At 39.5% G+C, this 14,368-nt stretch overlaps 1 protein-coding gene across 2 annotated transcripts in view; it reads left to right on the top strand.

Moving 5' to 3' along the window:
* The window catches only part of LRRK1 (leucine rich repeat kinase 1), a 325,566-nt gene that overhangs the window by 225,458 nt on the left and 85,740 nt on the right, over positions 1 to 14,368 (top strand). For both annotated transcript variants that reach the window (XM_089655524.1, XM_089655525.1), the window contains 2 exons: positions 1,211 to 1,331; positions 7,741 to 7,900. In XM_089655524.1, the coding sequence (XP_089511650.1) occupies positions 1,211 to 1,331; positions 7,741 to 7,900 (281 nt within the window). The remainder of the gene's footprint in view (positions 1 to 1,210; positions 1,332 to 7,740; positions 7,901 to 14,368) is intronic.

Raw genomic sequence — 14,368 nt, 5'->3', positions numbered from 1 at the left:
ATTTATGTGTTTTCTTCTCTCTCTCTCTCTCTCTATATATATAGTGTGTGTGTGTGTGTGTGTGTGTGTGTATATATATATATATATATATATATATATATATATAAAAAATAAATAATAAATATTATAATTAATATATATATATATATATATATATATATAGTGTGTGTATATATATATATATATATAATTTGTATAAAAATAAATATTATAATTAATGAATCCCCAATCCTTACAAAATAAATAAATATAACCACCTACCCCTAACCAAAAGTAAATGAATTAATAAAAAATAAAATCAATTAACCTTTAACCCTAACCAAAAAAAATTAATTCATAGAAAAATTTAATTCTATATATATATCCCATACCCTTACACCTAACTGTAACCCTTACAACATAAACCTTATTCCTAACCCCTAACAAAGAAATAAAAAACAAAAATTCATAAATAATAAATGTATTATTGCTTGTTATTTAATTTAATACTTTAATAATAAATGTTTAGTTAACCCATAACTATAAATCTTAACCCCTAAGCCTAGCCTCTAACCCTAACAAAAAATATAAACACAAATTAATAAATAAAAAATAATAAAGAAAAGCTGATGAAAAAACTGAAAAACAGAGAAAAGATTATATTTTTTTCTATTGGCTAATAAAAAAATGTCAGAGCTCAACATTTTAAAAACTCTGTACAAAAACACAGGTCAAAGCACCCAAAAAAAAACCCTTAAAAACATGACGCTAAGGTGTGATTGCAGCTTGAATGCTGTAGGTGCTGTTAAGGTGTGGTTATAGGACATCACCTTTGAAATTAATGGAAGCAGTTGACAAGTGTTGATAACTCATGAAAATCATATGCTTCTTAATTTTCAACACGACACAACGCTACCGTTTCTGTGTGAACAGCACTGTGATTGTAATATTCATGGCAGGCATTGACGGGCCATTATAAGGCTTTAGAAATGCTGAATAAATGCCGCATAAATGCAGGGTACTGACACACCTCACGTGTGAACAAGCCCTTAGGTGACTTACCAAAATCTACAGCCACCTTGTGATCCTTGAATGAGTGTCCATTGGTTTTTCAATAGAATTTATAGATGAAAGTCAATGTTTTTGAATGCAGAAACAACGATTTCTGTGAAATTTTGCTCTCCCTTTTAGAAGTGTAGAATTAAACATATTGATGTATTCTGTTTGCCAGTGAGCTCTCCTGCAGGACACTTGAAGGTTTGGATGGATTACGACACCTGATCTTCCATGCCGCTTGCAATATGAAGGATGTGGGCAGCACCATTGGATCCCAGAAACTAGTTGGGAGGCTGGTAAATAATCTCTTCTACTTTTCAATGTAGTTGTGTACATTAGCTTTTAGTTTGCCCTTAATTTTCTTCTTTACGGAATCATTTATCTGCACCTTACAATATATGACAATCACACAAAGGGAACCCATCAGGTGATCAAACAAACCACGCCTCAAACCTGAGTGGCTTTTTCTCTAAATTAGCAGTACAGTGTGGGAGACTCAGTGACCAGTAAAGGCTCATAAACTGGGGGAAAAATAGGGTTCTAGATAGCTTGGTTTTAAGGTGGAATCTGTCAAAAGACAAGGCTCCCAGTGTATTGTGGGCCTGGGTTCTAGTGTCTCCCTGTGCCTAGAAGAGAACTAGTTATGGATTACAGCAGTACTCACCCAAAAATAACCTAAACATGCATAGTCCATACAAGATAAAATAACAAAACAAGTTTTTGCCTTCAATCCAAAGATGTCACAGGCAATACTTTGTTTGCTGCTTCTAGATTACATAGTTAGTCTGGCTGAAAAAAGACAAAAGTCCATCCAGTTCAACCATAGAAAAAAAAAAAGTTATAATCCTATACCCACAGTTGATCCAGAGGAAGGCAAAAAAAACGGCAGCAAAGCATGATCCAATTTGCTCCTGCAGGGGGAAAAATTCCTTCCTGATCCCCTGAGAGGCAATCGGATATTCCCTGGATCAACTTTACCTATAAATGTTAGTATCCAGTCATATTCTGTGTATCCAAGAAAGAATCCAGGACTTTTTTGAAGCAATCCACTGAGCTGGCCAGAACCAACTCTTGAGGGAGTCTATTCCACATTTTCACAGCTCTTACTGTGAAGAAACCTTTCTGTGTTTGGAGATTTAAATTTCTTTTCCTCCAGATGTAAAGAGTGCCCCCTTGTCCTCTGTGACGACCTCAGGGTGAATAACTACACCGAGTTCACTATATGCACCACTGATGTATTATACATGGAGATCATATCCCCCTTATGTATTATACATGGTGATCATATCCCCCCTTATGTATTATACATGGAGATCATATCCCCCCCTTATGTATTATACATGGAGATCATATCCCCCCTTATGTATTATACATGGAGATCATATCCCCCCTTATGTATTTATACATGGAGATCATATCCCCCTTATGTATTATACATGGTGATCATATCCCCCTTATGTATTATACATGGTGATCATATCCCCCCTTATGTATTATACATGGAGATCATATCCCCCCCTTATGTATTATACATAGAGATCATATCCCCCCCTTATGTATTATACATGGAGATCATATCCCCCCTTATGTATTATACATGGAGATCATACCCCCCCTTATGTATTATACATGGTGATCATATCCCCCTTATGTATTATACATGGTGATCATATCCCCCTTATGTATTATACATGGAGATCATATCCCCCCTTATGTATTATACATGGTGATCCTATCCCCCCTTATGTATTATACATGGTGATCATATCCCCCCTTATGTATTATACATGGTGATCATATCCCCCCCTTATGTATTATACATGGAGATCATATCCCCCCTTATGTATTATACATGGAGATCATATCCCCCCTTATGTATTATACATGGAGATCATATCCCCCCTTATGTATTATACATGGAGATCATATCCCCCCCTTATGTATTATACATGGAGATCATATCCCCCCCTTATGTATTATACATGGAGATCATATCCCCCCCTTATGTATTATACATGGAGATCATATCCCCCCCTTATGTATTATACATGGAGATCATATCCCCCCTTATGTATTATACATGGAGATCATATCCCCCCTTATGTATTATACATGGAGATCATATCCCCCCTTACGTATTATACATGGAGATCATATCCCCCCTTATGTATTATACATGGAGATCATATCCCCCCTTATGTATTATACATGGTGATCATATCCCCCCTTATGTATTATACATGGAGATCATATCCCCCCCTTATGTATTATACATGAAGATCATATCCCCCCCCTTAATTTCCTCTTCTCAAGAGAGAATAAATTCTGTTCCTCTGATCGTTCCTCATAGCTGACCTCCACCATTCCTCTTATCAGTTTGGTTGCTCTTCTGTGCACTCTATCCAGTTCTTCAATATCCTTTTTGTGAATTGGTGCCCAAAACTGAACTGCATAGCCAGGAATAATAATAGCCCAGTCATGTGTAATCTCCTCTTCTCAAGAGATGTCCTTAGTTTGATGTCAAGCATCATTCAACTTACTTGCTCTGTGTAATGGTTTTGCACAGAGCAAACCCAATCCTCCTCTTCTCGGGTCCTCTGCCGGCGCTGTCTGCTCCTTCCCTTTGCTGAGTGCCCCTTTAGCAAGCTGCTTGCTATGGGGGCTCTGATGTGTGTTCGCTCCTGAGGCATATCTGTGTGTCCATTGACACAGAGCTTAGCTCAGCCCTACTCCCTCCACACTGGCTGTGATTGACATAAGTAGGAGCCAATGGCTCCCACTGTTGTCTCTGAGCCAGTGAGGAGAGAGAGAGCCGAGAGAGCCACTGTTCTCGCTCTCATCGCTGTATCGAGATCGGACTCGGGGATTTAGGAGGGTAAGCAGCATGCTGAAGATTTTTTACCTTAATGCAAATAATGCATTAAAGTGGTTGTAAGCCCCTTACAGATACCCAGTGAAGTGACTGAAGTTGTACCCTACAGCTGTCTTTCCCCTACATTCTTTCAAAGTGCAGAATATACACAGAATTTCAGCTCTGGAAAGCAGGAGGTGGGGAGCTGAAGTTACATCAGTAGGAAGAGAGCTGATTAGAGGGAAGGAAAACATCCCCTTCATACAGCACACAGGAACAGAGCTGAGGATGTCAATCATGGGCTGTGCCCTGCCCTGTCACCATTTTTTTTCTTGGTGTCCAGAAAACTCATCAGAAGTGACTCATGCAGATAGCAGAGGAAGGGTGCAGCAGTTAGAAGTTGCACTTAGTGCTCTGGATTGAGACAAGTACACACTATAGAGGGATAGGCTTTATTCATATTTCATGTCTGAGGTTTACAACCATTTTAAGGTAAAAAAAAACTTTAAGGCTTTAGAACCACTAGCGTTTTTTTTTAAGCTCAAAAAACACTATAAAAATGCTGCTAATAGCATTTTTTAGGAGGGTTTCAGTAGCATTTAGAAGCACTGCCATTTTGTTAGCTTTTTACAGCACATGTAGGGAAGAAAAAGCTAGAAAAAAAAGCTGATAGGAGCATTTAGGAGCGTTCAGCATTGTTCTTCTGCTGGGAAAACACTCCCAAAAACTCTACAAAACCATTTTTTTCTGCTTCTAAGATTTGAAGCTTGTAAAACATTACTAGACTAAACTAGTGTGCATGGACACATAGGAGAACACTATTTAGCTTCTAGGAGCAGAAAAAAATGCTGATAATAGCTTCTAGGAGCTTAAAAAACACTAGTGTGTTCTGTTCTGTCTCTCCAATCTAAGCATTGAAAGTGTGATCTCTGTAACTTCCAGTTGTGATAAGATAGCGATAACTTCAATCTTAGTTGAATAACACAGGCAGTGACTCCATCCATGCGACACCTTGTAGATCTTGTGAAGTTTATTCCATAACCTGAGACAATTTTACAACAATGAACATCGGATAGGTCAAAAGATCATATTGAGAACTACTTCATGACATGAGGCTTGAAGCTGAAATGCATTACTGGGAAAAGGGGTGGGGCTGTCTATACAGCATGAAATAAATAAATATAGAAAAGGTCCCCCTGCTCTCCACAGAATCTTTAATCAAAGCCAGCTGCTATCACCTTTTCCCTATACCACAGGATATGTGCAAATAACAAAAAATATATATATTGTGATGAAGTGCTCAGCTTATACAGTGTATAAAAAACAATTAATACATAAAATCCCTTCTAAAATAATAAATATTGTGACAACAATAATGGATAAGTGCTCACATACACATAAATTATACAAAAACCATTTATGAATAACTAGTGCCAATTCTCACTCCTATTAAGCCACCTAGTGGTCACCAAAACCAAGTGAAATATATCATGAAGTAGTAACACTTGTTCTGTGCAAAGTGACGGGTGTATCCAATTAAATAAAATAAATCAAAAAACAGTCCAAATAACATGTGATACCAAACTGTGCAAATAATAAATGTTCAGTACACAGTGATTCACAACTTCACTGTCAAGGTCCTACCTTTTCCCAGAGACTGTGCGGCTTCATGTACTGGCGTCCATCTTGGGTTTCTGCAGAGAATGGTGGGAGTCTTTTATGCCTTCAGGTCTCTGAGGTCCATCCCCCAGAGGGCTGTGGCTGATTACATATAAGCCTGTGGTCCGCACATGCTCTTTGCACTTGTGTCGCTACAGCTCTGTTCATACTCTCGTGACTCTCCTGAAATCTGACTCGGCTTGTGACTAGACCATTCTCTGTGTTTTCCTTTGATCTGACCTTCTGTTGCTGAACCCGGCCCGTGACGTGTGATTCTTGTCCACTGTTCTGTACCGTTTTGTCCCGTTTATTGACCCGGCCTGCCTGACTACGCTATTGTCATTCCTACCAGCTACACGCCATTGGCGGCGGCCATTACTGCAGCCGGGTGTCTCGTGGGCCGCGACCTGGTTCCTGGCTGCGTCAAGTCCATCCCCACCATCAGGCGCCCTGGTGAAGGGCAGCCTGGGACTTAGACTCCGAGCCCTGAGGGACTTCGGTCTGTTAATGGTGGTTGGCATCAGTCAGTGCATTACCCTGCCACTAGGCCTACCTGTCCATTCCACAGCCCTGCCCTGACATTCACTCCATGCTGCAAACGTGCTCCTAGTGACACTCTGATGTGACCCCCCTGGATTTAGCCAAAATGCCTCCTCACCTTCCAAATTCGACCCTTGCGGGTCATAAAGCCTTAAGTGTAAAGAATCTCAGCCTGGTTTTTATAATCCACTGACTCCACCGACTCAATTAAGGTCCCCCTCCGAGCAATGAATTCCTCTCAGACCACTCTCCTCGCAATATGGACTCATAAATACAGGACGTATATGTAGAGACAAAGACAGACCTCCATAGTGCAACCCTGTTTTAATGCACTTTATAAGCTCCAAACAAATGAACACTCACATGTATTCCAATGGATAGACACAGTTTCCCATGTGATATGGGTGTACTAAGGAATAGGTGTACCAAAATGGCGTCCGAGCCCGGAACCGGAAGTACGTCACCGCTAGACCGGAAATGCGTCAACGCGTTGCGCCACGATCACGTGGCTTCTTCAGGATCCTATATCTATACAGGATATCTATACAGCATGAACTAAACCAAAGGAAAAGGAGGAGCAGAGACAAAATACAAAGAACACTTAAATTCATATCACAGTCATGTGAAACATGACATGCTCGCTTTGTATCATACGATTTGTCATGGTTTGTATGTTTCTTTCAACATGCTTAATAATAGCTTAATAAAGTCTTTGGTAAAAGAAAAAACACTAGCGTGGAAGGAACCTAATAAATATTATCGGTGTCTGCACTTTGATGCATTGTTATTTTTGGATACAGATTGTCTACAAGTGTCATTGAGTAAAGGCAATGTAATAATTTATTGCTTCATTGTGTTTACTATTTCATTGACATGTACAGTAGGTGTGACATTTGATCATCACATCAGCTAAGGAAACGTTTTACATAAAATGTATTCCTATTTAAACCCCTTATTAACCCCTATGAGCGCTAATTAACTCCTCCCCCCCCCCCCTATTATTTTTTATTTTTCTGCTGATTTTTATTTTAATATTTTATCATTAATATTAATGTGTTTTCTTTATCACTTTGTTCAGTGTTGCTTTGAAAGAAAATGCACAAAATTGAAAAAAAAAAAGTCATATTTTTAATTTGCAAAAATGTTTCCCATACTTTGTACTAGAAACATCATCGGTGTCCTCTTAAAGAATAAGTACACCCTTTTGTAAAAAAAAATAAATAAATAAATGTCAATATTTTTGCAGAAAAAAAGTGAATTTAGCTGTTGTTATTGTTATTGAGATCAGTAGATTGCGAGTGCAATGACAGCAGTGAAAAATGGAGGACTTGGATCTTTCATTCATCTGCCTGTCCTCCCTGTAGTGTGCTTTGCATAGCTGTAAGCTATAGAACAGCTTCTGTGACAAGTGCCTATGACAGGTCCAATGGCTGTATTAACCCCACATCACCAGAAATGTATTGCTGTGGGGGTATGGAAGGGCAGATGACAGAAGATTTCAACTAAGACAGCAGCCAACAGCACAAGGGACACTATCATTGAATGCAGGTACAGACCCTTGTGCTGAAAAAAATAAATAAAAATAAAATAAACATAGGCTTTAAGTTGACTGATTTGAGTTGAACCTTCAAGTCAAGGTTTTCAATTTTACACAGATACCTAGAAGTTACCTAAATCTGCAGGAGGCAATACTGAGAGAGCAACAGAATCGGGCCCTGGAGGATCAGGTCCAGTACCTGACTGATGAGCAGATTGAACAGATCGTCGAACAGAGTCCAGGAAATGATATTCGGGATTACGAGGACATGCAAGCTGGTAAGACAGATACGCAATGCAAAATGTACTGTGAAAAACCATTTTTATTAACCACTTCCCGTCCGGCCCATGTATATAAACGGCCGGACGGTGGCAGTGCAGGGTCAGGTGGTCGTTTATAAACGTCCTCCCCGCTCCCTGCTTGTGCGCGCTCCCTGGGAGAGCGCAGCACCGCGATCCGGTGCCCGCTGTGTCCGGAATACACCAATCTGTTTGAGGTCCCGATCATGTGATCACTGATTGGCCAATCAGTGATCACATGAAGACTAGTAAGCAAGATGTCACTTGTGACATCATTGCTTATTACGTGTGAAATCTGTGAATGATCATAGAGATCACATGGTGCAAGGCTATTCACAACAGCCTTGTACCATGTGACAACATGTGACCAATCACAGCTCACACAGTATATCTCAGTGGCTGCAAGAATACAGCCAGAGAGAAGGAGAAATGATTGCTTTTACAGCCTTTATGGTTGTAAAAGAAATCAGTGTAAAAATAAAAAAAAATCTTCATCACCCCCAAGTAGTACAGTGTCACCATGGTGACACTGTACTGCTAGGGTGACAGTATGTAAAAAATAAAAACATTAATAATAATATAAAAAAATACAAATATAAAAAAAATATAAATGAAAAATTAGAAAAATTATAATTTTTGGTTATAAACTAACTTTGAGTTATTTTTTTTTTTTACTAAAAAGATAATTGAATACATTTTTAAAAGCAATCCGTGTAGAAAAAAAAAATAATAATATAAAAAAAATTAAATAAAAATGTAAAAAAAAATTTTGAAAAATTATAATTTTTGGTTATAAACTAATTTGGATTATTTATTTTTTTTTACTAAAAAGATAACTGAATAAATTCTGGCCAAGATCTATGACGAAAGATTATTTATTTGCAAAATTTTATAAGAAAAACACTTTTTTCAAAATTTTTGGACTTTTTCATTTATATAGCAAAAAAAATAAAAATCCCAGCGGTGAATAAATACCACCAAAATAAAGTTTTATCTGTCTCAAAAAAATGCTAACAAAATGCATATGGGTACAGTGTTGCATGACCGCGCAATTGTCATTCAAAGTGTGATATCACTGGAAGCTGAAAATTGGCCTGGGCAGGAAGGGGGTAAAAGTGTCCGGACTGGAAGTGGTTAATATGTAACTCCAGAGTTCCATACAAATATATAAAATATATCGGCCATTTTGGTATTAATTGTTAAAAACCTGTTAATCTGCATTCATCAAGGATTGTTTTAATTGCCAAAATTTATATTTTCTCTTGACTTGACAAATGACAACATATAGATTGTATACAGGAGTTCCTAAAATCCTTACCTGGACTCCTGGACTGTAAGACCCCTTTTACAGAGTGGTGACAATCTCCACTGTCCACTGAACAGATGGATCGCTTTTCAGAGGGTAGTAGAGTGGTGGCTTCCAGGCATTCAGGAGGTGATCCTGCTGCTTCCTTAATTCTTGGTGGATGGGGGTGGCGGGGGGGGGGGGGGTGTTGGGCTTTTTATCTCAATCTCATGAGGAATTTTGCATTGAAATGGGTCGCCACAACCTTTGGCTCACAGTTCCGGCGCAGTCCCATTGATCTCGGTGGGCAGGTTTGGCAGGTGGTGTCACCTGTCCAACTTGACAAGCCAAGTTAAATTTGCTCGAGGCAAAGCATTGCGTCCGCAGCATGTGTACCACCCCCTCCGAGTGACATGGTAGACTTTAGGTCAGGGGACAGAAAAAAACAGGAATCCACCACCTGTTTAAAAGTGGCCTAAATAAATTGCCTCCATTACTATTCTGTAGTGAACATAAACTTCTCTGATGGGATTATATGGGTTAACATTACCAGTGCAGCAATACTTTCAAATAAATCCAGTTTAACCTCCTCCCCCTCCCACACCCCCGACACATTGTCTAAGCTTCCGAAATGTTAACTTTAACCCCCCTGGAGGTATTCCCGAGTGTAGCTCGGGGTAAAGTTTCAGTACCAAAAGCGGTAACCCTGAGCTACACTCGGGAATACACTGCAGCGTTGCTCCGGGATCCCTCCAGCACTTACCTTGTCCTGTACTCCCGCGATGTCCCCCCTGCAGTGTCCCCGGCCATGTCCTCCGGCCGATGCCGACATCTGTCTTCCGGGTTATATTATTATTTTTTATGATTATTTATTAAATTATAATTTATGATTATATAGGAAGTATAATACTATGGCTGATATGGTCTTTGATATGGTCATGGAAGCTCAAGTCAACTCCCTGACTGTCTAGATCTCCTCTTTTTAGGTCTTAGGTGCCGCTCAGCCCTTCAGGTCATATGTGTATGAACGTATGTATGTACGTTACTTAATCTGGTTGAAAAAAGTCACAAGTCCATCCAGTTCAACCAGCAGAGAAACAAAAACAGATTACAAAATGTATTTAATTTATTTATTTCAGATACAGTGGGGCAAAAAAGTATTTAGTCAGCCACCAATTGTGCAAGTTCTCCTACTTACAAAGATGAGAGAGGCCTGTAATTGGCATCATAGGTAGACCTCAACTATGAGAGACAAAATGAGAAAACAAATCCAGACAATCACATTGGCTGATTTGGAAAGAATTTACATATACATGGAGCTCATATCCCCCTTATGTATTATACATGGAGATCATATCCCCCCTTATGTATTATACATGGTGATCATATCCTCCCTTATGTATTATACATGGAGATTATATCCCCCCTTATGTATTATACATGGTGATCATATCCCCCCCTTATGTATTATACATGGAGATCATATCCCCCCTTATGTATTATACATGGAGATCATATCCCCCCTTATGTATTATACATGGAGATCATATCCCCCCTTATGTATTATACATGGAGATCATACCCCCCCTTATGTATTATACATGGAGATCATATCCCCCCTTCCTTATGTATTATACATGGTGATCATATCCCCCTTATGTATTATACATGGAGATTATATCCCCCCTTATGTATTATACATGGAGATCATATCCCCCCTTATGTATTATACATGGAGATCATATCCCCCCTTATGTATTATACATGGTGATCATATCCCCCCTTATGTATTATACATGGAGATCATATCCCCCCTTATGTATTATACATGGAGATCATATCCCCCCTTATGTATTATACATGGAGATCATATCCCCCTTATGTATTATACATGGAGATCATATCCCCCCTTATGTATTATACATGGAGATCATATCCCCCTGATGTATTATACACGGAGATCATATCCCCCCTTATGTATTATACATGGAGATCATATCCCCCCTTATGTATTATACATGGAGATCATATCCCCCTTATGTATTATACATGGAGATCATATCCCCCCTTATGTATTATACATGGAGATCATATCCCCCTGATGTATTATACACGGAGATCATATCCCCCCTTATGTATTATACATGGTGATCATATCCCCCTTATGTATTATACATGGAGATCATATCCCCCCTTATGTATTATACATGGAGATCATATCCCCCCTTATGTATTATACATGGAGATCATATCCCCCTTATGTATTATACATGGTGATCATATCCCCCCTTATGTATTATACATGGAGATCATATCCCCCCTTATGTATTATACATGGAGATCATATCCCCCCTTATGTATTATACATGGAGATCATATCCCCTCTTATGTATTATACATGGTGATCATATCCCCCCTTATGTATTATACATGGTGATCATATCCCCCTTATGTATTATACATGGAGATCATATCCCCCCTTATGTATTATACATGGTGATCATATCCCCCTTATGTATTATACATGGTGATCATATCCCCCCTTATGTATTATACATGGAGATCATGTCCCCCTTATGTATTATACATGGAGATCATATCCCCCCTTATGTATTATACATGGAGATCATATCCCCCCTTATGTATTATACATGGTGATCATATCCCCCCTTATGTATTATACATGGTGATCATATCCCCCCCTTATGTATCATACATGGAGATCATATCCCCCTTATGTATTATACATGGAGATCATATCCCCCTTATGTATTATACATGGTGATCATATCCCCCCTGATGTATTATACATGGAGATCATATCCCCCTTATGTATTATACATGGAGATCATATCCCCCCTTATGTATTATACATGGAGATCATATCCCCCCCTTATGTATTATACATGGTGATCATATCCCCCCTTATGTATTATACATGGAGATCATATCCCCCCTTATGTATTATACATGGAGATCATATCCCCCCTTATGTATTATACATGGAGATCATATCCCCCCTTATGTATTATACATGGAGATCATATCCCCCCTTATGTATTATACATGGAGATCATATCCCCCCTTATGTATTATACATGGAGATCATATCCCCCTTAATCTTATGAAGAGAGAATAAATTCAGTTCCTCTAATCCTTCCAAATATATTCAAAAAGTAAGGGTCCCAACACTGAACCTTGGGGTACACCACTGACACCCCTAGACCAGAGTATGAATCATTAACCACTACTCTCTGAATACCATCTTTTATCCTGACTGTAAAACACATAATTGAGATTCTGTTTTGTAGACTCTGCTTACAGTGTAAGCATGTCATATCTAAGCCCCAGGCCATTCTATCCTCCTTGTGTTGGGTCAGCGGGATGAGCCCTTCTCTAACATCATACTGGAAGGGTTTGTTGTTAGACCTGGTTGTCCAGGCTTTTAGATTTTCATCCCTTACGTCTGGATATTTCTTCCCCTTTTCATGAACTTTTTGCCTTTTATGAGTTACCCCCATCTGAGTTTGACTTGCTCTACCACCACTGTTTGGCACTCTTCCACCCTTTCCTTTTAGGACTGAGCCTCTGAATCCGCAGACATCTCACGGTGATCTTAGTTAACATTATTCTTGGTGAGATTGTTGTGCAACAGAAGATGTCAGTCAGATGGTCTACCATGTATTGTAACTGGCCTATTGTTTTTGATTCCCACCAATTTATGGGACTTCTTAAGAATGTTCCTGTAGCCCAAACTGTATCCCCCGATGAACAATAACAGAAGACAAGGAATTTTTATTATCACCATTAAATCCCCTGGTTGAGTTCATTGGGGGAAAGATCCCACCCTTTGTTTTTATATTCTATTGTATCATCTCTTGTCCTTTTCTCCCTCCGTAGCTTTCCTACAGACTGTCTAGCCAGTGCCTAGTGAAGGGACTTAGTCATTACGGGAGGAAAACTTTTTTATTGAGGTGCAGTTTTTATAGGAAAGGAGTATAGCTGAGAGGTTATAGTGTGTCCCCCAGTGCACTCAGTGACAAAGGGATTTTATGGTGATTTCATTAAATCTCTTTAATATAGTTCAGAAGGCTGCATTTGTTGTAAACATTTGCTACAACTCGCATTTAATCTTTTTTTTGAGGAGCATGCATAGTGTGCTGTATCTAGGGAATGCCAGGGATGCAGCATACAACACTGGCACTCTGCATGTGTTTATACAGCTCATTTCTTTTACTCATGTTGAAATTTTATCAATTAACCTCTTCCCATCCGGCCCATGTCGATAAACGGACGGACGGGAGGTCTGCCGATGTGGGGGGATGTTTCTAAACATCCCCCCGTATCCACTGCCTGTGCGTGCTCCCGCTGTACGGGACCTCTTTGTGAGGTCCCGATTCATGTGATCACTGATTGGCCAACCAGTGATCACATGAATAGTAGTAAGCAAGATGTCACTTCCTGACATCATTGCTTACTACATGTGAAATCTGTGAATGATCACAGAGGTCACATGGTACAAGGCTATTCACAACAGCCTTGTACCATGTGACAAGCTGGGACCAATCACAGCTCTCACAGTATTTCTCAATGGCTGCAGGAATGCAGCCAGAGAGAAGGAGAAATGATTGCTTTTACATCCATAAAGGCTGTAAAAGCTATCAGTGTTAAAAAAAAAAAAAAAAATGTTCATCACCCCCCACAAGTAGTACAGTGTGAGTGTAGCTCGGAGTAAAATGTCAGTACCAAAAGCGGTAACCCCGAGCTACACTCGGGCTTACACTGCGGCGTTGCTCAGGGAGTCCCTGCAGCACTTACCTTGTCCTTCGCTCCCACGATGTGTCCCCTGCAGCATCTCAGGCCATCTCCTCCGGCCGATGCCGGCATCCGGCTTCCGTGTTCCGGTCCCTGTGAAGTCAGGACTTACGGGCGCCGGAACCGGCGGCAAATTTGAAATTTTTAAAAAATGTCATTGTTTTTTAAAATGACTATTACATAGTAAAACATTGCTGTTTCAATGCATTTCACATACATTTTGTCCCTACTGCTTTGTCCGGCGCCCTGCCTGCATTTTGACTGTTCTTTCTGCCTGGAAACTGAGAAACGTCCATGGCGTCCAAAAAGCGTCCCTTTAGGTCAAAAGCGGTTTTAGACCGGCTAGA

The sequence above is a fragment of the Staurois parvus genome, unplaced genomic scaffold, assembly GCF_062004578.1.
Source record: "Staurois parvus isolate SC_StPar_1 unplaced genomic scaffold, SC_StPar_1.0 ptg000845l, whole genome shotgun sequence".
Lineage (NCBI taxonomy): Eukaryota > Metazoa > Chordata > Amphibia > Anura > Ranidae > Staurois > Staurois parvus.
The sequence above is the reverse complement of the archived record's forward strand: the minus strand, read 5'-3'. Positions and strand labels throughout refer to the sequence as shown.